Source organism: Pteropus medius, unplaced genomic scaffold, assembly GCF_902729225.1.
Source record: "Pteropus medius unplaced genomic scaffold, Ma_sr-lr_union100, whole genome shotgun sequence".
NCBI lineage: Eukaryota > Metazoa > Chordata > Mammalia > Chiroptera > Pteropodidae > Pteropus > Pteropus medius.
In genome coordinates this window covers 4,910,773-4,937,141 of record NW_024350319.1, presented here as the reverse complement: position 1 = coordinate 4,937,141, position 26,369 = coordinate 4,910,773, and the positions used below count along the sequence as shown (strand labels likewise).

General features: G+C 31.5%; 1 protein-coding gene across 2 annotated transcripts in view; it reads left to right on the top strand.

The window, feature by feature from the left end:
• The window catches only part of LRRC40 (leucine rich repeat containing 40), a 41,627-nt gene extending 19,421 nt beyond the window's left edge, over positions 1 to 22,206 (top strand). For both annotated transcript variants that reach the window (XM_039838562.1, XM_039838561.1), the window contains exons 7-15: positions 146 to 318; positions 4,031 to 4,118; positions 4,221 to 4,266; positions 8,602 to 8,710; positions 11,299 to 11,406; positions 14,010 to 14,120; positions 16,134 to 16,211; positions 18,290 to 18,475; positions 20,680 to 22,206. In XM_039838562.1, coding sequence (XP_039694496.1) covers positions 146 to 318; positions 4,031 to 4,118; positions 4,221 to 4,266; positions 8,602 to 8,710; positions 11,299 to 11,406; positions 14,010 to 14,120; positions 16,134 to 16,211; positions 18,290 to 18,475; positions 20,680 to 20,785 — 1,005 coding nt within the window. In that variant the 3' untranslated portion in view covers positions 20,786 to 22,206. The remainder of the gene's footprint in view (positions 1 to 145; positions 319 to 4,030; positions 4,119 to 4,220; positions 4,267 to 8,601; positions 8,711 to 11,298; positions 11,407 to 14,009; positions 14,121 to 16,133; positions 16,212 to 18,289; positions 18,476 to 20,679) is intronic.
• Positions 22,207 to 26,369: the final 4,163 nt, after the last annotated feature.

Below are 26,369 nucleotides of genomic sequence, written 5' to 3'. Positions count from 1 at the left end.
GAAAACTTAAGCACTTTAGTCATTAGAAAGTTAAGTTTTTTCCATGTGTTCTTCAATGATTTCAAATTAAGATTTTGATTTGATTTTCATTATCCAGTATAAAATTTAATACAAAAATATACATGATTGATCTTTGGTTTTATAGGAATTACATGTAGGTGAAAACCAGATTGAAATGTTAGAGGCAGAACATCTTAAGCATCTGACTTCTATCCTTGTGCTAGACCTGCGGGATAACAAGTTAAAATCTGTTCCAGAAGAAATTACACTATTACAATCATTGGAAAGGCTTGACCTAAGCAACAATGATATTAGTAGGTAAGTTTAAAGGTCAGATGAATAAGAAATCATGTCTGTATTTAGTTATTATAATTCACAAGTTAAAATATTTGTAAAAATCATGTAGCGATCTTTTTTCTAAATTAAATTAAATAAATATTTGTTGAGCAGATATCATGTGCAGATCTACAAAGTATAATTAGATTCTGTCCTTGGCAGCAAGTTTAATATGCTAATAGAATCAGATGCATTTAACAAGTTACTCTAAACCTACTAGTAAACTTCCAGAAGGCTGCATTTTTATCTGTTTTGTTCACTGCTCTGTCTCTAACTCCTAGATTAGTGCCTGGATACAGAGAAGGTGCCTGATAAATATTTGTTGAATTTGTTAAATGAATGCAAAGCCATGGAGAGATATAAAATGCTTTGGGGGCTTAAAGGAGATATAGGAATCACAATTTGAGAGGAATCAGGGCAGACTTTGTGGAAGAAGTAACACTTTTAGATGATCTTTAAGACTGGGACTAGGGTGAGGCAAGTTAATTGCCTAGATTGCAAAATTTAAGAACACACTGAGTTTCAGGGTCATGCTTCACTCTAGTCCCACCACGTGATCTTTAAGGATGACTGTAATTCTCAAGTGTGCATGTAAGATGGTTGGAATGATTCACTTGTCAGGTGGAAACTGCACAAAAAAAAAACTTTGAAAATTCAGAAAATTTTTAAGGATGTATTTAGAGAACAGCAAGGAATTAAGTTGAGCTGGTAAAAAGAGTGCATGTAGGGGATGGTGAGAATTTAAGCCTTGAAAGATAAGTTGAGGCCATATGGAAGAGGACCTTGAAATGCCTGTGAAGTGTCAGTTTCCATTGGTTAAGAGGTGGGGAGCTACTGAAAGATTAAGAACTGAACCAATTTGATTTTAATCTCATTAAAAAATAAATTGGTGATAGTGGGTTTGATACATTGGATAGAAGTGATTTTGTAGGTGAGAAATCTAAATAAACTCTATTAGGTTAGTCTAATAACATTTAGCACTAAGGAGCATTTGCTATATCCAATTCACTGTGTTGACAGCTTTGTAGATTTCCCATGTAATAAGGACCTGAACTGTGGTGACGATAAGAATGGAAAAAAGAGGAAAGATGTGAAAGTTGTAATGAGTTAGAATAAGTAGTACTTAGCATTTGATTGTCTGTGTTGGAGATGGGGAGGAGGGTAGTGAAGAAAGAATCATAAAATGTTATAGAACCATAATATTTAGAAATGGAATTATTTTATATATAGATATAAAAAAAATAAGACTTACCTAGGATTATACACCAGTTAGATGTCTGAGGTTTTGTGTTTGGAAAAAAGCAAATATTTTAAACAAAAACTATGATAAATAATATTAAATAAAGTAATTAGTACCAATATTTCTGATATATATGTTCCTCTTTCTCCAGAGCTTTGGATATAGAGGGTACATGTATCACAGGGCCTAGAACATAATGGCACTTAATATATATTAGTTTCTTTCCTTCTTTTAACCCCATACTTTCTACTATTAGACAATTCTATTCATTTTATACCTCTCCAGAATCTCATGTAACAGATAGTACTAAACCCTATATATACTGTTTTTTCCTATATATACATACTTATGATAAAGTTTAATTTGTAAATTAGGTACAGTAAGAGATTAACGACATCTATAATAAAACAGAACAATATTACTATAATAAAAATTATATGAATGGCTTTGGGGCCATTATTAAATAAGGATTGCTTAAACACAAGCACTGTGATCCTCTGACAGTTGAGTTGATAACCGAGACGACTACTAAGTGACTAATGAGTGGGTAGCGTATTCAGTGTGGATACTCTGGACAAAGGTGTGACTCAAGTCTAGGACAGGATTTGCTGGACTGCGTGAGATTTCATCATGCTACTCAGTACAATGCAAAATTTAAAACTTATGAACCGTTTATTTCTGGAAATTTCGATTTAATATTTTTGGACCACAGTTGACCACGGGTAACTAAAAACTCAGGAAGTGAAATCGAGGGGAAGGGGGACTGCTCTACAGATTCTGAGGCACCAATGAATCAGAATCTCTAATAATGGGATTGTAGAATTGTTTTGTTTTTTGTTTTAAACAAATCCTAGGAGATTTGGTTGCTGCTGGTTTTCCAGTAATTTGGGAACAACTTTTGCAAAATAAAGTCCAGTCTTTAGCATAAAATTCAAGGGCATCTCATAGTCAGACTTTATTCGCTCTTTATCATTCTGTTTTCTGACTACATTGAATTATAAATGTACTGACTTTTTCTTTGTTTTCGTTCCTTTATCATAAAATACCCCTTTTCTGCCTCACTACCTGATGGAATCCCATTTCTCTTTTTAGGCTTTGCTACTTCTTTCTCTCCCTTGCCTCCTTGCTAATTTCTACATCTCTACTTTCATAGCAACTGTACTTGTTTAACAGCCTTATTACATATATATTTTATATTCATTTGTTGATATATACTTTACATACAATAAAATTTATCAATTTTAGCATACAATTTGATGGTTTTTGAACAAATATATATGTTTGTGTGGCCATTGTCACAGTCACATAGAACATTTATGTCTCCCTAAAGTTTTCTCATACCCTTTCAGTTAGTCCCTTTTTCGTACTCCCAACCTCTAGCAATCACTGATATGCTTTGTCATTGTAGGTGTACCTTTTTCAGAATATCATACATGGAATCACACAGTATATAGTTTTAGTGTCTGTCTGCTTTCATGTAGCATATAGCTTTTATAGTTCATTCATGATTATATGTATCAGCAGTTAATTCATTTTTATTTCTGAGTATTAATCCATTATACAACTGTACCACAATTTATTCATCTCTTCACTAGTTAGTTGACAGATGTTTGGATTGTTTTCAGTTTTTTGGCTATCTTGAACATTCATGGAAAATTCTGTCTGGACATTATTTTCATTTCTCCTGGGCAAATAATGTAGGAGTGGGATTACTTAGTTGTATGGTAAGTATATATTTAATTTTAAAAAACTTCACTTTCCAAAGTGGCTGTACTATTTTATATGCTCACTAGCAACATAAGATTATTTCTATTTATTTTATTTTTGTTAGACATATATGTGTCTTTTTCCTTTCTTCAATTGAGAACTCCTTAAGGGCAAGGATCTTGATATCCCTACACCAATGCCGAATATATTGTAGATGCTTAATACATTTTGAGATTGAATATTTACATATGTAAACAGATTTCTTTGTGTGTGTGCCAAAGATAGAAATGATTTTCCTTATTACATGAAAATATGAATTGGGTGGTTAAAGTTTATTTTTTTCTTTTTGTCATTTTTTTCTACATCTCTACTTTCATAGCAACTGTACTATTTACTTGCTCGAAGGACAAAATCAAAACATTTAGTGTCAGTGAGGATGATTATCTTGAATCACTGATTTATTCAAATTTATATTTTGAACATTTACTTTTTAGCACTGGGTATAGTTTAGCAAGTGTTATAGCTCACATTCTTGTTTAGCAATCACAATAGGACAATTTGGAAACAAATCTAGTTTTTCTTTTAGATGTTCAACATTTATCTCTGGAAAGGAAGTATTCTAGGCACACATAACTTTGGTTTTGTTGACATTATTATATGATACATAGTTTGTTAGTTTTATAGTCCACTCCTGTTGAATTATACTTATCCTTAACTTTTCCCTGAAATCATCTTAATCTTTTATAGTCTGCCCTGTTCATTGGGAAAACTTCATTTGAAATTCCTGGCACTAGAAGGAAATCCTATAAGAACCATTCGAAGAGAAATTATAAATGTAAGCATATTTAGAAATCATCTCTGGTTTTTAAATTTGAAATTCAAATATAAAACTGCAAGATATGTCTCGGTGAATATGTGTCTTTCTCTACCTTTTCAGAAAGGAACCCAAGAAGTCTTAAAGTATCTACGAAGCAAGATTAAAGGTACTTTCTATTTTCTTTTATATTTTGAAGGATTATATGAAAGGTCGGTAAGTGTTAATAGTGCATAATTTTCCATATATGTTGGGTATAAATAATTAGAAGCAATGGTTCTGGGCATACATGGCTCTAATTCTGATTCAATGTTAGGCCATAAGTATGCTGAAGTTATAAAAACATTCTTAAATTTCCAATAATAAGGTTCTATTCTTAATCTCGTTGATTTGTGTTAAAAGTATACTAACTAGAAAATATAACAAAACTTCAATAAGCACCTAGTGGTGTGACTTTGAAAAGTATCATATAAAAATACCATAAAAGTCAAGTTTTATTGGCTAGGTTCTATTGGCTGGGAAGTATATTAACAGGTATTTGAATATCTGCTGCATGCATAGTTTTGCTAAGTTCCAACAAAAATAAAGACAAAACACATTTTCCAGGGTATGTTAATTTAGCATGAACATGCACTAAAGGAGAAAATGATACTATAAATTTAATTTTTAAAGCTTTATTAAAATTGTAATATATCTCAGTTTTTTTTTTTAATGTATGTCACTGCTACATAAACTGGAGCATTAAGAAAAAAATCTGTTTTATGAGTGTATTGCTTTATATACCACCAAACCACTCCAAAACTTAGTGGCTAAATACAGCAACTGTTTTAGCTCACATTTGTATAGGTTATGTAGAACCTAGCCTAGCACCATACTGCCTGTCATTTTATGGTAGATGAATAAGATAATTGTATATTTTAGCAATTTCAATTTTCCATCTTGCCCTTTAAATAATTAAAATAATTTCTAAGACTTCCTGTCAATCAAAGAGTTTTTTTTCTTCTCCAGGTATGCTTTCTCCTCCAGAAAATTTGTTTATTCTGATATGAAGCAGTTAGAAGTCATGTCAGAACAGTAAGAGTTTTTAAAGATTTTATTTTTTAGGGTAGTTTTAGGTTTACAACAAAATTGACAGGAAAGTACAAAGATTTCCTGTATATCCTCTACCCACCACATGTGTAGCCTCCCCCATCGTCAGCATCACTTACCAGAATGGTACTCTTTTTTCTTTTTCTTTTTTACTGAGGATAAACCTACATTGACACATCATAATCACCCCAAGTTCATAGTTACTTTAGGGTCATTCTTGGGTACAGTCTGAGACTTCGACATATATGTAATGAGATATATTCATCATTGTAATATCATAAAAAGTATTTTTACTGCCCTAAAAATCCTTTGCAATCTGCCTCTCCATCCCTGGCATTCTTGTCTCAGTTCTGCCATTTCCAGGATGTTATATAGTTGGAATTATACAGTTTGCAACCTTTTCAGATTGGCTTCTTTCACTTACTAATATGCATTTAAGCATTCCCCATGTCTTTTTATGGCTCAATAGATCATTTCTTCTTAATACTGAATGATATTCTGTTGTCGGGCTGTACCTACTGAAGGGCATTTCAGTTGCTTCCAAGTTTTGGCAATTGTGAATAAAGCTGCCATTTTTTTTTTTTGCACGTGGATGTCTTGTTTTAGCACCATTTGTGGAAAAGACTGCCTTGCTGCATTGTAGTGCCTTTGCTCATTTGTCAAAAATCAGTTGACCATATTTCGGGGGTCTACTTATGGGCTCTCTGTTCTTTTCCTTTGATCTTTTGTCTGTTCTTTTGCCAATAACAAACTGTCTCAATTACTGTAGCTTTATAGTAAGTCTTGAAGTTAATAACATCAGTCTTCCAACTTTGTTCTTTTCCTTCACTATGGTGTTGGCTATTCTAGTCTTTTGTCTCTCCATATAAACTTTAAGATCATTTTGTCAATATCAAGAACATAACTTGCTAGATAGGATTTGGGGGGGGATTGTGTTGAATCTATAGATCAGAGAACTGACAGCTTATCAGTATTGAGTCTATCCACAAACATGGAATATCTCTTATTTTGTTCTTTGATTTCATTCATCAGTATTTGTATTTTTCCTCAGATAGTTCTTGTACATGTTCTGTTAGATTTATACCTAAGTATTTCATTTTGGGGGATGCTAATGTAAATGGTATTGTTTTAAATTTTAAATTCTACTTTTTTTATTGTCAACATGCAGGAAAACAATTTATTTTTGTATATTAATCTGGTATCCTGCAATCTTACTATAATTGCTTATTAGTTTCAGGAGGTATTTTTTGCCATTTCTTTCAGATGGTTTACCTAAATGATGGTGTCATCTCTAAACAAAGATAGTTTAGATGATTCTGTCATCTGTGAATAGAGACAACTTTATGTCCTCCTTCTCAATCTGTATACTGTTTATTTTCTTTTGCTCTATTGCATTAGTAGGGACTTCTAGTATACTGTTGAAAAGGAGTGGTAAGAAGGGACATCCTTGCCTTGTCCTTGATCAAAGGGGGAAAGCTTAAAGTTTTTCATTTTTCACCATTAGGTATGATGTTAGCCTGTAGGGTGTTTGTAGGTAGTCCTTATCAAGTTGAGAAAATTCCTCTCCATTCCTAGTTTACTTAGTGTTTTTATCACAAGTGGGTGTTAGAGTTTATCAAATGCTTTTTATACATCTATTGATATGACTGTACAATTTCTCTTTTTTAGCCTGTTTATGTGAAGAATTACATTAATTGATTTTTGAACCTTGAACTAGCTTTGCATACCTGGGTCATATACCATGATATACTTGGTTGTGGTGTATAATTCTTTTTATACTTTTTCAGATTGGATTTACTAGTATTTTGTTGAAGATTTTGCATGAGTTCATGAGAGATACTGCTTTCTAGTTTTCTTGTAGTGTCTTTGGTTTTGGTATTAGGATAATGCTGTAGAATGAGTTAGGTATTCCCTCTGCTTCTATGTGAAAGAGATTGTAGAGAATTGGTTTAATTTCTTCTTTAAATGTTTTGTAGAATTTACCACTGAACCTATCTGGGCCTGGTACTTTCTCATTCGGAAGGTTATTAATTATTGATTCAATTTCTTTAATAGATATAGGCTTATTCAGGTTGTCTATTTCTTGTGTGAGCTTTGTTAGATTGTGTCTCTCAAGGAATTGGTTCATTCCTTCTAGGTTTTCAAATTTATGGGCATAGAGCTGTTCTTAGTATTTCTTTATTATCCTTTTTGAGTTCATAAGATGTGTAGTGATGTTCCCTCTTTCATTTCCGATGTTACTAATTAGCGTCTGTCTGTCTGTCTCTCTTTTTTTTTAGTTAGCCTGGCTTAGCGGCATATCAATTTTATCAATCTTTGTTAGAACCAGCTTTTGATTTCATTGATTTTTTTCCTATTGATTTCCTGCTTTTAATTTCATCAATTTTTTCTTTAATTCTTATTATTTATTTTCTTTGTACTTTGGATTTAATTTGCTCTTTTTAAATTTGCTCTAATTTCATAAGGTGGAAGCTTGGATTATTGATTTTAGATCTTTATTCATTTCTAGTATGTGCATTCAGTGCTATAAATTGCCCTCTAAACACTGTTTTCGCTCCATCCAACAAATTTTCATAAGTTGTTTTCATTTTCATGTAGTTCAAAATATTGTAAAATTTCTCCTTAGATCTCTTCTTTGAGCCATGTGTTATTTAAAAATGTGTTGTTTAATCTCCACATAATTTTGGATTTCCCAGATGTCTTTCTGTTGCTGGTTTCTAGTTTAATTACATTATTGTCTGAAAGCAGACATTGTATAATTTTGCTTCTTTTAAATTTCTTACAGTGTGTTTTATGGCATTTTAAGGTACAAGGATGATTAACTATAGTAAGATATTTAATATATTAAAATATATATTATTTCATATTAAGCCGTTACATCATACATCACTTTTTCTTATATACCAGAACTTATATAGCCACATATATAAGGGAAGCTGAGCAATAAAGTCTTTTTTTTAATAAAAAATCTTTATTGTGGTATAGTTCACATACCATACAATTCAAATTCACCCATTAAACCATATAATTAAATGATTTTTGCTATAATAACAGATATGTGCAACTATCACCATAGTCATTTATTTTGCTTAAGTGGAAGGATTGTTTGTTGTTGTTTCTTTTGAATCAGTGTAGTAATTCTCTGAAGGTTCTTTTCTACTTTTAAATTTCCTTATGGTTGGAATTATTAATAGATTTTGAAGCCATATTATTTATAGTAACTTTATTTCCTATTAATTAAGTATTAAATCCAAACCCAGATTTGAGTTATTGGAAATAAAGCATAGGACTAAAGACATTCTTACCAATAATATCTGAAAATCACATATACCATTTTATTTTGATGTATTTTCAAAAAATTTTTAAATGACTTTGTAGCATAAGTATTGGTTTTATGTAACTTTTTTCCCCCCAGATAATGGACCTAACCAAAGTGACTCTATTATGGAGACTGCCATGACACTTCCAAGTGAATCCAGAGTCAACATACATGCCATTACCACATTAAAGATATTAGACTATAGGTATGTAATTCATTTTTTTAGACATTGCAAAACACATAGGAAAGTTTCATAAATAATCCTTCTGAAAAAGGACTGTTGGTGAGGAAGAATTCATCAGAGTGCCTTAGTACTTGACTTAGAATAATAGCAGTTGCAAAAACATGAGATAAAAAGCATATTTAAAGTACAATGAACTTAAATACTCATTCCTTAGGTGATTTGTGTTTGTTATGCTTAAGAGACAGATTGATGGTTATTAATAGTAAAATTTTTATAGTAAAGAAAATGTTTTTATAGTAACATTTTGTTATTATGAATAAATGACAGTATATTGGTAATAAAGTTTTCTGACTCTGGCATCCAGAGAAGATTTAATTTTGGAGAGGAGGGGTGGTCTCTATTAGTAAATAAGAAATAAGTACCAGTTAGTTAACACCTCAAGCAAGCAAAGCTGGAGAGGTTGTACACCCTTAATATATCTGAATGCAAGTTAAATAATATGTCATAATAATAATATGCTCTGGTACCACATATATTAAATATGAAACAATTAGATTGTGGATATATAAATTAAGACAAAAGCCTAAAAAATATATATATTGTAGAAATGTATTCGATTGGGGAAAGAAAATACCTATGCAAAGATTGAGAGTATTTATCAAGTATTCTTTCAGTACTATCTAAGGCAACAGTGATAAAAATAACTAATTCTGTCAAAGCTCTTGCAGTGATTGGCACATATCTGAGTATTGTAATTTAAATACAAAAGAATACACACTCAAGTCAGATAAGTGACTAGATTTATTCAATTACCTACACAGCCAGCATGTCCTCTTAATGTATCAGTAGGGACCACCTTCTCAACAGTCAAGATACAATGTATGGAGAAATAACTACTCTAAGCCAGCTTCCATCTTTGACACTGTAACACAGGATAGTATTCTTCCATACTTTTATTTGTGTCTCTCTTATAGCATAGCGTGGCATAACTTACATGTCTTCTCTTCTACATAATATACCCATTTATTCAGTATATATTTTTGGAGTCTTCTAAGCTAGGTGTCATAATACACTCAATAATGAGACAGACTTATTTCCTGCCTTAGAATTTCTTAGCTCAGAATTTCTTTTATCTCTGGCTTTCTATTCCCTACACCCAGCATGGATACCATTCTTCAGTCCCTAGTCTATGATAGGCACTGTGCTAGATACTTTACATATGCTGTTGCTTTTATTTCTCCAGACAATCTATAAAATAGTATTGATACAATTTTATTTGAGATAGCCATTCTCACTTTTTAAAGGCACAGATAGGATGAAAGCTTAATAAAGATAGCATTTAAGACCATACATCTTAGGTTACTTTGATTCTAAGTTTATTGTAATTTGTTTTCCTCAGAGACTTTAATTGGAAAGGAGTATCCTATTCAAAATACATATTAATTCCCAATCTTAAGGCATAAATGCCTTCAACTAAATTTTTTAAAATAGCATGAATCTTCAGAGTTTGATTAGAATAAATCAGTTCCCCATGACTTGAGCATTTTTGATTAAAGAGATAAAAAAGTTGCACCTGCACAGCGGAAAATGGAGCCCTCAAGCAGAAGTAGAAGGCATAACAACTATGAAATTCAGGCTATCTTTTTACCTACCTGTATTACAAAGCCATTCTTACACAGTTCCCTCATATTGTACATGTAATATTGTTTTCTTGTACATACAGTCATTTATTTGGCATTCCATTGAAAATTAGAGGATGATATGTAGGTATTAAAAATTGTAGAAGAAGAACATAAGGATAATGGCTAATTATAACATCAATAAATTGTTAAATCTGCAAATGTCAGAGTTTATTTTTATTTAAGATTAAATTTATATTTTTTATTGAAAATCTTGCTGAAATTTTTAATCTTATTGAAAAAGAAATTTATTTACATTTGCAAAAGATCTAGCATAAATAACAATGAATAACTCTTTAGAATATAAATTCACAGAACTGAGGTTCAAGGAAGTAAATTACAAAGCTTATTAATGGTAGAACCAGGAATAGTGTATTCTAAAGCCACTACTCTATCTACCTTGTCACATGCTAAAGGAGAGCGAAAGTGGTTTAGCTTATGAGCAAACTAGTTTAGTATAATGTTGAACTTTTAAAAATGATTCTTATCTTGCAGTTAACTATATAGCCAAAGAAAGTTAACAGACCACCCATTCGAGATTTTAAGAAAAGGTGCAAAAATAGTTTGTAAAATTGTAGGTTTAGTTCTACTCTGAAGTAGAGGAATCCATTTATTATATTACTATCCATTTTTTATATGACTTCTAGACATCTTAGACTCTGAAGATATGTCTGTTTTTTATTCACATTGAGTGTGTCCTCAGAGTGTATATGGCACAATGTGTCGTGATACAATATGTTGTCTGAATTCCTAACTATCAACATTTTGTGGGTTGGCAGGTTTTTGTGGCCACTCTTTACACAACTAAATAATCAAATGCCTTCAAAATCTTTCTTATAAAATCTTTAAAGTCTTTAAAAGTGAAAAGTAATAATTATATTTGTCTGAACTGCTAAGAATGATGCATTTCTTAAACCATTTTTCCTTTAGTGATAAACAAACAACTTTGATTCCTGATGAAGTGTTTGATGCAGTAAAAAGCAACATTATCACTTCTATTAACTTCAGTAAGAATGAGCTATGTGAAATTCCAAAAAGGTAAGAACTGTTCATGAAGACCTTTGAATTAAGTCGTGACTCATTCTCAGTAGCGTTTGCATCTTGTCAAATAATTATTTTTCATAGTTTTTAAATTTGAAATTATTTGTAAAATTTTTTGCATTAATAACAATTGAGGAATTTAGCAAAATTTACTGAAGTATTCCCTGAGATACTTTTAACGTTTGTTATGAGAGGTATGCAGGTTTTTATAAACTTCCTTTTACATTTTAACCTTGGAAAATAGATATTAGAATTATTAAAAATATTAAATTACTTTTTCCCATATAATTAAATGTTAGTAGAAATTTTTCAGAGACCATTCAGAGCCAGGTTTATGTAAATCAATAGGAATTTTTACTTGGGCCTTTATATTAATAAATTGCCAAGTCACTGAATTTTTCCATTGATAGTAAAAACAATGACCGAGCCCTAGAATACTTCCTTTCAGAAAAAGATTCTTCACTTCCAAATATTAGAAGTTGTTTGCATTGTATTTTATACTATTTAATATATCTTTGTTGACGTTAATTATAGCAAAATCTATAGGTTATAAAAAATATATATATAATGTTGAACTTTTAAAAATTACCATTTTTTAAAAATTATTATAGTAAACTATACACCCAAAGGAAGTTGACAAATAATCTTGCAATTAAAACAACACTATGGGAGATAAGATAGGGCAGTGTCAAAGAACATGAGGCAACAGAGTCACTGCTTGTGTCTATATCCCAGGTCTACCTACAGGAGCTGTGTGGCTTTGGACAGGTTAGCTAGCTCCTCACCTGTGAAGAGATATAATCGTACCTATTTTAAGAATTAAATCAAATGACATAATCCACATGAAGTATTTAACAAGTGCCTAGCACTTAGTAAGTACTTTAGTACTTAAAAAAAAAAAAATGGGAATGTTTTGGGAAAATAGAATGGCTTTCATCTGACTGCAAAAAGGATTTTTTAGATGTTTCAAATTTTTACAAGCTATAGTTCTTTTTCTATTTTACAGAGTATAGGTTGGGGAATGTAGATGTTGAAAAATTGATAACTAAGAGATTCCATTGCAAAAGAGATCTAGTCCATCTTCTCATTCTCTCTTATTTGAATGGCTTAGGGGACATTTGATAGAATAGTTGAGCATTTAGATTTGCTGTCAGATATTTTGCCTTGAGGATCTTGGATCAAACAAGCAATTGAGAATCAAAATGGATGGAGTTAAAAGATTACTTTTTTACTTAGTTTCTCATTTTATCCCACAATTTAGTTATTCTTGTGCAAAACAACATGTTATTCTGTTACCACAGTTATTTCATATTTTTTAGCAGTTTAGAAGGCCAAAGAAGAAATATAATAAAGACATACCTTGCTATAGAGAGTTTCTGAACCACTTTAACTCTTTCTTAAATTCTTATTTCAGAAGTCACAATTTTCACCAAATTATTTTCTGATTGTAAAGATAATATTTGTAAAATTTTGGACTAAATGAAGGGACAAATCATTTACAGTCCCATCACTGATTTATTCTGTTAACTCATGGCATATTTTATTTCAACTTATACCCCATTTATAATTATATTACAATTTGTATCTTGACTGGTTTATTTGTCATATGTATTTTCCTATGTTGTAAACAATACTTTTAAAATCTAACTTATATTATAAATAAGGTTGATTATGGCAAAAAATAAAACAAAATATTGTTCCTTTAGGCCAGATTTCTAGAAGAATTACTAAATCAAAGAATATGTCTCTCGATACATATATCTAAAAACTTTCAAAGAAAATTTTATTAGTTATATATCCAAACTTATTTTATCTTTCACTATATCTACTTTAGCACAGCCTTTGATATTCTTTCTTTTTTAGTTTTGCTAATATAGACAAAAGTGATTTATAGTTATAGTTTAATTCATTTTTTGGCAAATCAATCACAGATAACATTTCTCGTTCTTATAGTTAAATTAATAGCATACTTTAAAACTATTAACCTTGATTAGGCTTACTTAGAAATGTTTAACTCTTTCTATTTAAGTTCTTACTTAAGTTGCTTAGTGACACTTACCAAACCTAGGTATTAACTCACTGTTTTCTGGCCACCATAATTAAATGTAATGATAATTTGGATAAAATAATATACTATACTTTTAAAATATTGACATCATATTTAAAAACATTTTGAAGTACTCAGATACAGAGGGCATTATACAGTCTAAAAAGAAAATTACTATGTTAACAGAATATATGTCTAACAATTTATTTTATGGTTTCAAGTTATTGACAGTATAGAATAAAATTTGCCTATGTCGATTTTTCTTCTTTGTACATAATTGGTTTAAATATAAAATAATGAGTTCTTAAATTAAACTTCAATATCCATTTAAGGACAAATAGAAAGTCTGGGACAGATAATATTAAAGCTGTTTTTTAAAAATATTTTTATCTGTTACATATCCAAACTGAAATTTTTATGAGACAAGTAAAAATTACAGAAAATCTTAATTAGCAGAAATAATATGGGATTGTTCCTCCTATGGTCTGCTTACAGTTTTGAAATTCTGACAGTGAATTCAAGTGCTAACATTTTAAAATTATTTTTGTTTCAGGATTGTAGAACTGAAGGAAATGGTTTCTGATGTCAATCTCAGTTTTAATAAGCTTTCCTTTATATCCGTGGAATTATGTGTGCTTCAGAAATTGACCTTTTTAGATCTCAGGTATTTATTGATACTACTACTTCACTTTTTTCATTATAACTTGTCTGAATTTTGCCTAACTTTTGCCGTTTCCCTCATATTTTTCTAAGTTAGTATGGAAATTGGTCATTAGTTTATTAATAATATTTTAGGAGAAACCTAAAAGCAAGCACTTGGGAAATATTTTAATCAGATATCATTTGTAGGCAGCTTATCAGACAAAATTATTTAAAATATTAGAAAATATTAACATATTCTTTAGGTTCATGCTTGCATTAAATTACAAATACCACACAGAAAGTGTTTGCTTCACATTTTTCCTTTCCTGAAAGTAAATAGCATTAAATTTAAAAACCCTATGCTGGGACAACGACTAACATGGCTTCTCTTAAAAAGAACCTATTTGGTTTCAAAATATTATATTAAACATGTAAAGTCAGAAATAAAGGAAAAAAAAACACTATGGCAACAAAAAAGAAAAGAAACTACTTATGGCTCTGTAGATGTAATAGGAAGTTTAATTTAAATATGTTTTAAGTTGAAGTGACAGGATCAGAAGTATCACAGTTTTTTAAGAGTAATAATATATGTCTCTGGGTTAGAAAGTCATTTATTTGCTTGGACTTTAAACTTTATTTGTAAACTATATCTCTACTACCTGGGCTTCCTACTGCTCATATATTATTATGAGGTGTGTTTTTAGTTTATTTATAGTAAAGCTCCTTTTGTTCTGCTCAAACAGTAGTCAAATAACACGGTTAAGTTAAATCCGCTGTTTGAGGATTTATTCTTTCTGTGGAGATAAAATATTTTACTTACAGGATTAAAGTAAATCTACGAATACTCTGTTCTTATTAAGTGTAGACTTTTATTTTCGCATGGCAATTACACTAGCAAAACAGTGTAAAACCACATTTTAGTTCAGTATTAACAGAGCAGAGAAAATGGATTCATGTCCCCATTCTTTCTTTTCCTCCCATTCTTCAGTGTGTGTACATGTGTTTTTATGTATACATATATATGTAATATATATACCTTCATCTATAATCGTATCTGAAGGTTTCTAGTTGACTAAAATATGAATTTTTTTGGTCTGATATCAGTAGGTATAAGACTTTCTAGGAAAAGGATAAAGGCCAGCAGCGGATGATAGAACTCAACTTAATAAAGACAATAATGGGAGAAAAGTAGAGAGAAAAGAAAAAAGAACATAGCTTGAGCTGTAGAAAGTATGACTCATATATTAAGCTTTCCTTCTGAATGCCAAGAAATAGGTTAGAGAAAATTATTCAATTGTAATAAGTAGCCATCTTGTTGGATATAATTTTCTCACAAATATTTTCTATTGTTAGTCTGTATACGGCCTTTAGAATCCTTCTACCTTCTTGTCAGCTGTTCTTGTAATATTGTTCCCAGACCATTCCAACAATAAATGAGATTCTGTTTACTGTCGTTCTTCATCATAAGATCTAAAAAAATGCATTGTGCAAATTGAGATTCTCAACCTGGAGTAGAAATAGACTTGCTTAATACCTATATAATAATAAGTCTCAAGTTCCTAAATATATAGAATCTTTTTACTTTCCTGTTTCATTTTTTTCGTATATTTCAGTTCTTTTTGGAGTAGGATTTCATGTCTGTATGCAAGATATATAATAACACCAATCAAATATCAGCGGAATTAAATAATGTGGTATTTATAGGGAACGATCTAAAGGGCCCTGACCGTGAGGAGTATTGTTGAGTTCAGAAAGGAGATAAGGATTAATTAGTTTTACAGTGTTTGCTGTTAAATCTATTATTGAAGAGTTGGTTGCATTATCAATTGGTTGTATATTGGTATCAAGATTTGGCATACTAATCGAATACTTGAGGCAGCCAACTGATTTAGCAATCTCAGGACTCAGCCTTGAGGAAATCAGATCAAAGATTGACAAACTGAGCTACATAATTTTTTTGTCTGATCAATACTTTAATTACAAATTAAAGTTGTACAAATTTTTTTTCTAAGTCATGTTTTTCTTTCCAATTTAGAAACAATTTTTTAAGTTCTTTGCCTAAAGAAATGGAATCGTTGATAAGACTACAAACAATCAATCTTTCCTTTAATAGGTAAGAGACTGAATAGAAAAATTTGTGACTAGCAGTTATTCTGTGGGAAATCCGTAGGTCTTACTAGTGAATACAACTAAAAGAACCAAATAAATAAGAAGTCTCTATGATTTTACCTTATTTGAATATCCAGGTTTATTTTCATTTTGTTCTACTCAGAATTGAAAATGATATTGCTCTCATAGAATTTTAACAATTGATGTCTAGTAGATTTCTGTTGTTCCTTTTAACTATTTTAAGAAGCCTGTAGCCTAGTAGGAAAACAAACATGCAAGTAAATATTTATAATTGCTGTAATGGAGGCGTACTGCATAGACAGAAGTGTTTCCTGAGATTACCTGAAGGTAGAAGAGGTAGCATTGAAACTGAGACTTGAAAAATAGACAGACATTTGCCAGACACACAGGGATAGGGCATCCCAGGTAGAGCAAATAGCATGTAGTAAGGCACAAAGTTGATGGGGAACATGCTGTCTTTGGGACCCTTCAAGAAGTTCAGTATGGCTCTGACCATAAAGTAAGGAGCTAGAGGAGTAGAAGTAACAAATGAAATAGGGCATGTAAGCAGTAGCCAGCCTTTTAGGAGCCTTTTATGCCAAAAAACCTTAGATTTTATTCTTCAAACACTATAAAGATACTGCTAATAATTAAGAATAGCTAATATTTATTGGGAGCTTATTATCTGCTGGCATTGGACTAAATACTTTATTTGTATTTTCTCCTTTAATCCTCACAAAAGCCCTACATGGTAGGTTCTGTTGTTATGTCCATTTGAAAATACAGGATTAGGAGTTAAGTAACTCACCTAAGGTTCACATATGTAGTAATTGTAGAGCTGGGATTTGAGCCCAGGTGGTTTGGGCTCTTAACAACAATGTCGTGTTGTTTTCTATGATGAAAGTTGATTTTGGTAACAATTTAATTTAAATATTAATAGCTAACATTTACTGTATTCTATCTACTATCATAAGGTCTTCAAATATATTCATTCAATCCTTGTAACAAATGTGTAAATTTTGACAAATGAGGATGCTAAGACACGTTGATGTTAAAATGCTGTCTATTTAAATTTTGTTCTGTCCATTATTTTTGCTTTCTCATTTGCAGGTTATGCTATTGTTGGCATTATTTAAAAATATGTGCACTTCTCAGATCTCTCCTAATTTTTATTTGTGAAGTGAACTGTCGGTTCTCTCTTGAGTTGTCTGTTGAGCTGTCGGTTGCATTGTCAAGTAATGTCTTTGGGGAGGTGGCAAAAGCTGACCCTAATTTCTATGTTAACAGATGAGCCACATCTTTCTTAATTACCTTTTTCATGCATTGGTGGGGTAAAAGAGGAAAGACGACTTGGCAGCAGTTTGGTCCACCTGTACTTCTAATTCTTGACTCCTCAGTCCCTCTGGAACTTCAGAGTTTCCTTGAGTTTACGCTTCATTATTGAATTTTTTATATTGAGTCAGAAAAGGAAAGGCAATATGGGGAAATGAAAAGGCCACAGTTATAAAGTTCTCCTTCAGCCCATTCTTGTCTTTTCTGGTCCAGACTCGCAGTTTTCCTCACACTGAAACCATGCTCTCTTGTGGCATCTTCAGGAAACCAGCAGCCTGTGCTAGTTTGTCATCTTTTTAAGAACCAAAATGCACCTATTGTTGAAAGTTAGTCAAAGGAAAATGTAAATCTTGAATTTTTACTTAATATTTACAGTGATTCTGTTTCATAAGAAATAAAAGTGAACTAAAGAAGAATAACTACATGGAGACATTTTATAGAGAATCTCAGGAAGATTTCTTCTGAATGTGAAAAGGAAAACATGAGAGAATGTACTCCAAACTTTTGTTTGATTTTATACAATAAAAAGGAACTGTTTCAAGTTTGTCCACTTCACATATATTTCAAGGTTTCCAAAATTAGTTCATTTTCTTTATTTTCTGGAAAATTTGAATACGGTACTTATAGCAAATATAAAATACACTAAAGAAAACTTTATCTCATGATATCAAACTTCAGATCATCTATTTGAAGGAATGACTTTTGCCTCTGATTCCAGTATATTTAGGTATTCTGTTCATATTTTAATAGGTTCAAAATACTACCTGAAGTTCTGTATCACATCCCCACACTTGAAACAGTTTTAGTTAGTAACAATCAGGTTGGATCTGTGGACCCAGAGAAATTAAAAACAATGGAAAATCTGATCACATTGGACCTTCAAAATAATGACCTCCTACAAATTCCACCAGAACTCGGTAATTGTGTGAACTTAAGGTAACTATACCATCCTACCAAATTTTTCCATTTATTTGATTGATCTGTAAAAGTGTCATTTAGTTTTATTTTTTTCTATTGAGGTTCTCTTGCAGGAAAGTGGTAGTAAAAAAGGTAATGTCTTGTTTAAAATAATAGGTAACAAACCCTGAATCTCAATTCTGTTTTCCACATTTTACCAAATTTATTTTTTTAGCTTTGTTTATATTGTATATAAACAAAGTAGCTGTTTGTTTCTAGTGATACTTTACTCATCACTCTGTATATGTATAACTGGAAACTCTACCATGTAAAAATGTCATGGATATATAAACTTAGCTGTGCATATCATATAGGGTCTTTTAAAATCTGATTACAGATTATTATGGTGACAGATTATCACCATTTATTTCAGATCGGCATGGTCTTCCTCTTTGTGTTTGTTGTTACCCCAGCCTCAGATGCCTTTACCCTGCTTTTATCAGTAATCAACCTAAATATCACTTTTGAAAACCTTTCCAATTTCCCAGTCACTCCTCTAATTTCCCATCCTGCTTTATTTAGACTCATTTATACCATCTCTTTGTCCTTTAGAAAAGAGTTGTCTCAGTGCCTGAACATAGCTCCCAGTCAGTGACTTTAAAAGGTGTTTGAGATGTCAGCGGAAAGCCAGGTAGTTAAGTAGAATGTGTCAGAAGTAATTTCCTTGTTGAAAGCTGCATATGACAGTTTGGCATATTTTACTTCACTAGGGCAGCACTGGCATCTGCTCTGTACCTCTTATTAGTTGATTCTCATTATTTGCAGCAGTTGTATTCTATAAAGTCTTTGTAAACACCAAATTAATGAATACTAAACCATTATTCCTAGGGGAAGTATAAGAGTTAGGTTCTTTCAAGCCTCTGGTCACATTTTCATCAACCAATCAATACATAACCTTGTTTTATGTGTGTTTCTGTATTTAACATTGTTGATTCATTAACATTAACTGTGGCCAAACAGCACTATAATTCATGCCTGAATGAAGCTTATCTAACATACGTATTTTCTCTGTAAGGCACATGACAGCCTTCTTGTTTAAGAAAACTAGACCACACTTCAGCATTACACTTGCAGGTCTTTTTAAACAGTTAAATCACCAACAAGTACAAAAATGTGAAAAATGTCATACTAAATAGACTACAAAAAGGACACTTGTTTTCAGTATGGGAGCTGAAACAAGAAGGCAGAACGTCACCTTGTTCAATCTCAACTGAAAATGTGCCTATCAAGTGACTCAAATTTTTTGCTGCTCTGTGCATGTCCAAATAATGACCTTGAAAGTGCTATGTATATTGATTTTGGGGTTATAATAAATTTTAGTGAGTAGGCAAATTAGCAAATATAGAGTCCGTGAATAATGAGGATTGACTATAATTAACTCCTTTTTGTATAAATTATGAAAATCAGTCTTTAAAAGAATTCCCAAGGCACGAAGAAGTATTTGAATATTTAATTTAGATCTATATAATATACTGTGAATCCTTTGACCTTTGTTTACACAAATACTTGTTATTGAAAATTAACAAAAGTTTATCTTATAATTTATTTCTTTAATTATATAAAGAAACAAATCAACAAGCCCTTAAATCTTAAATTGAACTTCATTTCAGAACATGTAAATAGATTTGTATATGTGTATCTGGTCAAGGGTGGGAGAGGGCAGACATGTACTAATGTTTTCCAGAGTAGGAGGGAAGATATATTGATTACATTATAGTCCTTGGTACAAGTACTTGTTATCTGTTCATCGGTATTTGTGTAAAATGTATGATTCAACCATTTAGTATATGGTCATAATAAGTTTGATGAAAAGGTGGGTTAAATATTAGTTTTAGGTGTGTGATCTTGGACAAGTCCTTCTTACCTCCATGAATTTGTTTCTTAATCTCTAAAATAGGAATATTAATGGTGCCTGCATCATAGATTTGTAAAGATAGCTAAGAGAGTCAGCGAATTTGCTTATTAGCACAGTACCTTTCACATAATAAGTATTCAATTAATGTTGTCTTGGTTATTATTATAGTTGTAATTCCAACTATTTAAGTGCTTAGATTGAAAAGGGACAAATAGAAAAAAATACACAAATTTTATTTATAAAATTGCAAATAAAATTGCAAATAAAATTAGAAGAAAAGCCTCCCATTGGAAAATGTTAAAATTCTTAATTTCTCTTTTTCGTTTAGAACGTTACTCCTAGATGGGAATCCATTCCGTGTTCCTCGAGCGGCCATATTAATGAAAGGAACAGCTGCTATTTTGGAATATTTAAGAGACCGAATTCCTACTTAAATTGGAGTTGGTTTATTATCTTGGTTATGCTAATTCTTCAAATTCTTACATTGATAACTAACATTTTTCAAAGGTGTTTTATACATTTGTAATGGTGATAACCATGTATAGTATGCATACATATGTTCTGAATGTTTTACACAAGATTTATCCTATTCACTTTCATTCCCTTAAAACACAACAGTTTCTTCAAAAGTGAATTTTTATTTAATGTAGTTTAATATTTTTATAATGACAAAGCATTTTTTGTAGAAGTGGGTTTTTCCCCCATTTCTGTTTGTGTTACATATGTGACGAATTGATTTGAGTATGACCATCTGATTTCTATCTCTTTATTGGATATAAAACTGAATTGAATTTTATTCAGTATTGTTCTTTGGTATTTAAAAAAAATAAGACTTTTTATTACCCGTGATAGGACTTTTGTGATGTGGTTGGTCTCAGTATAAGTTTTAAATGAATATTCACTGACTGTATTATTTTTGTTTTAATCTAGTTGAAATGTTTCTAGCCTTTCCCCATGTTTTATGAAATTATTTTGTCAAGGTTTCTAATGTCACAGAAATGCTACACAAGATACAGTTATTGGTGGAGAAAATAGTAAAAGTGTTGTTATAATTACGTACAATTTTGAATTTAAAACTTGACAGGTTTTTTTTTAATGATGCCTTAGTATTAAGTTTTCATACAATAATCTAGTACACCTAGATTTAAGAAATTGAGATTGGACCTGCATGTTTTTCCGAGTGTTCGCAGTTAAAAATACCTATTGTCTTTTTTTAAAAAAAAAGTACTGAAGACCTTATTGTATTAATTATATAGATATCAGCAACAGAAAATAACTAATGACTTATATGGTATAGAAATCTTGAAACATACTTTGTTTAAATATTTACTAAGCAGGTATTTGTATACATAATTTACTCTGTTGATGACTTCTAATCTAACCTTGTGCATTTTAAAAAAATTTCCAAGGCCTTAATTTTAAAGTTTGTAATCTTCATAATACTAAACTTGTAGTCATGTGGTAATATTCTAAAAGGGATGTTGTCATAGGTGAACTTCATTTAATCAAAGTCAAATATAAACTTTTTTTTACACAAAAAATATGACAAATAGGCTGATCAGTCATTATAAAACTAACCATGTGATTCTATTAAGTAGCCAATCAATAGACTGTATATTAATTTATATAGATAAATGGGTGGATAGGTAGCTTTTGGATGACTGAGGCATGTTCATATAATGAAAAAAATCATTACTTATAAAGATAAATGTACATATTCATAGTAAATGTTACATTTTTCAAATATTAATTACAATGTTTGCGTTTTTTGGTTTAAAAGAAACATGCTCTTCACACTACTGCTCTGTGGCTAAGAAATCTGCTTTGATATTAAATAAAAGACACTTTACAATAAGGTGACATTTTATTATTTATACAATAAAGAGACTTTTATGTTATTCAAAACACTGTTTTAAATACTGAAAAAGTTGAGTACACCAAAGCCGAAAAATGGCTCTGCTATACACTGCACAGCATTATTTTAGTCCCTGTATTTTGTCTGTACAGAAAGCATCTTCAAAATGCATTCTAATCACATTGCACACCGTTACCAATTAGTGTCAATACGTAAAGTAAAACTGGAGAATACAGCTTGCATTTGCAATTTAACTGACAAAGTAAGTAATTTCACTGATTCAGTAAATTTAAAATATAGATTCATAGGACTTCTTTGCACATAAAATGAAGCAGCTTTCAAGGTTGTTATAGTCTCATACTGCAAAAAAACCATTAAGTACATTCACAATCTATGTTAATAAAGTAGTAAATATGCCTTCATTCAGTTTTTATTTACATCAATATGTAGTTCAACTAAAAAGTACTGTTAATTGTGATATAGTAGTTTTTAACACATACAAAAATGACAATTTTTATATATAATTTAAGTTCAAAATCACAATTATCTCAAAATATTAATTACAATACAGCCATTTCAATTAACATGATGTAATTTTTTTATAAAATGGTAAAATTTTTTATTAAAGTAAGCAATTAGTTTTGAATTGGCTAGAGTTCACCCATGTAGAAAACCTTAAATGTTAAGAGGTGTTTCCTGCTCCCTCCCACTTGAATTTGTATACAGCCACTTAGGCTAGCAAAGAGACAGAAAAGGCCCCAATTTATAAAGATTAAGCCTCTTTTGCTATACTGCTGTGGCTTGTTTCTTCCATAAAAGCTTTAGAAGGGGAGTATTAATAAGCTATGCAGTGAAATGCATGCATTAATATACAATATGTCTACATAAAATGTTAGCATTTACTAGTGCACGTTAAAATGTTCACAAAGACCGTGAAAGAAGTCATAAATAAATTTGAAAACTATTTGATAATATAATGGAATTTCTTTGAAAACATCCCAGTTCAAGTTCTTTCTCTGGCTAAAGGAGCGCCATTTAGTTACTTGGCCTTAAGATGTCACTGTTGTGCCATAAGTATGGTGGTGGTAGATGTCAAAAAAGAACAGGCTAGAGACTGTCTTCGTTTTCCTAAATAGTAGCCCAATGTTGCATCACGGTGTAGGAATTTTACTTAAACTTAGAGAAGAGTGAAATATTCCACTAACCAAATTATATGATTTAAAATGAAAAATAAAAAGTGTGTGTACATGTGTTTAGCATATGGAAAAACCTTAAGGTAGAATTAGAACGTCTTTATATAGTAATGAGCATTATGCCCCTAAATAACTGAGGTCAAAAGTAATTATCATTTAATTTAGGGATGAAAGAATAATTTTCATGGATATTTTAAGAAAAAAACCTGAAAACATAGTATCCTTTTATTCATAACTCTTTGCAAATCAATTAAAAACCTATCACTTTGTTTAGAATTGCTGCTATTAATTTAATATTTCTCTGAATAGAAAAAGACTATAGTTCTTATTATGGTTTACTTTTATATACAGTTGGGTGTATGTGTGCACGTGTATGGGGGTGCCTTTGGGTGGCTATAAAATGGGAAAAATGAAACTACAGTACCTGCAAACCTTATTTTTGCAAGGTTGAGATGGTCTTTGAAATTTACGAAGAGAATTCAGTAGCTTTACCTCTGATTTTCAACTGAGAAAAAATTTCTCCTTTGTATGAAGTCGCTGTCATTGACCATAGGCTTCCTGTAGTCCCTTCTGTACGCGGAGTACAAAGAAACATGATTGGCCTTGAGACAAAAATATCTGGTTTATCTGTCTATTATCTTTCTCTTCATTTCAAGAAGAAAATAATAAGGCTTACATTTTCAAGGAGGAAAATGTTGAGGATGTTAAAAGGAAATGCTGAAACATCATAAAGCAGTATTAAAACATTTATTGCATTCCATTGACACTAGGTGTCATCAAAGCTAAAACCAAATTTTCTAGAGTAAAACGACATAAAACATTCTTTGCTGCCCTGAAACAAATGCCTTTTTCACATTCAAGATCAACAAGGGTCCTCTGAGTGGAAAGACTACAAGTATTGAAAATAAAATTTACTTCAGCACTACATTTTGAAAATAAATGACCAGTCTAGCAAATATGGGAACTGCTTTATGTTTAATCTGCCTGAGAGTTTCATCTTGCTTTTTCTATGGACTTTGCAAAATGTTACATAAGATTTCCTGACTAAATAAGAGATGTTCTTTATAGAGTTCTGGGAAAAGGGAAGAGGAATGGAAGTATACAAAGAAATACAATGTAATTTTTTTTGTCCATCAAATGCGTTCCTTAATCTAGCTATCATAAAGGTTAGCTGACCTGCATACCTGGGCATTATTTAACCTCATCATTTTACCTGTGCAAAACAAGTGCACAAAGAAAAACACCTATCTATGGGTCTCTACAGAGACAAAACCTGAGTCACAATAAAAGGTTTTTAATATAAGAAAACTTTTCTTAATGTAGGAAAATAACCTTTAAAGAGCCAAAAATATCTTTGTACAATATAATTAGCTAACTAAAACTTCGATGTGCTTAAGTATCACATATTTTATAAGACCCAGCAAAAAGAATAATTTACATTTGACAATTTTCTTAACTATAGCTAAGATACCCACATTATTTCTAATATCTATTTTCATTCCCCTGAATTCATTCTTTCCAAAAAACAAAACGCACATTCAAATATGAGTACTGTTTAATTTCTGATGAACAGTTCCTATTTTTTCTAAATATTGAGGACATAGGAGATTTGGGGTTGCTAGGCATATAACTTAATGCCAAGCCATAATAGAATTCTAAAATTCAAAGCGAAATATATAATCTATTATTAAGGGAAACAGTACTTGGAAAAATACGTTGTGGACAGAGTTAGGCCAAGGTCTGCATGAAGCTGTTCTCTCATTTGCAGGCTCCCTTTTTGCAGACGGTTAACTCTTAAAAACTTTCTCTATGCTCCATTTCAGTAGGTTTCTTACCTTTTCCATACCTGAACCCTGACTTGTCCCAACTGAATGTAGCTCCCTTGCTCATATCCGGCCACCAATTTACAACATCCTCTTTACTTCTCTACAGCTTTGTTAGCTCTTCCTCAGCTTCAGGAGCTCAATTCTCTGGGAATGAATCCTCGTCCTCCCCATGTGTGCCACTTAACTACTTATTAAGGAGAAAATCTGTTTAAATGTCCCCCACTGTCTTATCATTAGACACTGATTTAAGGCTCAATTTAGAACTTACTGATTCCCTGGGCTATATACATCTCAGAAGCACACTGAAAATATTTTAGAGAAAAATGGGTTCAAGTTGCTTCTCCATGCTGCCCCCACCTGGCCATTGTCGACGGGGCCATTGCATTGAATATGCACTCAAGTCAGTGAAGTCACTCACTGATACTTAGAAGAGGAAGCCTTCTGAACCAAAAGGTTTAATCTTTGCATCTGTAGTTGCATAGGAGGGTCCTTTGAATCGTATCAATAGGTGAAGAGCTTCTGGGCTGTGTCCTTGAGTGCTGTCTTTCCTCAGGTCAGTGGACCTAGTTTGGGGGTCGGGTGGGAAATGCATATGGTAGGGTAAGGGATTAGAAGCAGTAACCTAGCAAACTAGTCTCTTCCTGCCTTTTTATAGGACACTTGCCTAAGGATCACTTGAAGAAAAATTTTGTATTGTGTAGAAGGCTAAAAGCAGAGTCACACTTTCTCTGCCAACAGACTTGTTACCATGGGAACCAATGCAGAAACATGAAAATATGACAAGAAGCTGAGGATTAAATGTGGAACAAATTGATAGGGAGTTGGTTTCTACATGGTAATTTGAACATTTGAGATTTAAAGAAACAGGATGTTTCTCATGTGGCCAGACTTATGAAAATAGACAATAGCTTGCTGGTAACTGGTCCTGGAGGCTGAGATGTGGGGAATGCAGGGAGAAAGAAGCAGGTGTGCTGTGGTTTGAATAAGGGGAGCTCTGTAAAATCCAGTTTCACTCCCGGTGAGGCTGAACTCTTTAGCTCGAATGGTAAATTAAACGTGATCAAAGGGTACCTTTTGAAAGGCACATCATCTTAGCCTGATAAAAAAAAGCAGCCTGCTATAACAATTCTCACCCTTCCAAGGC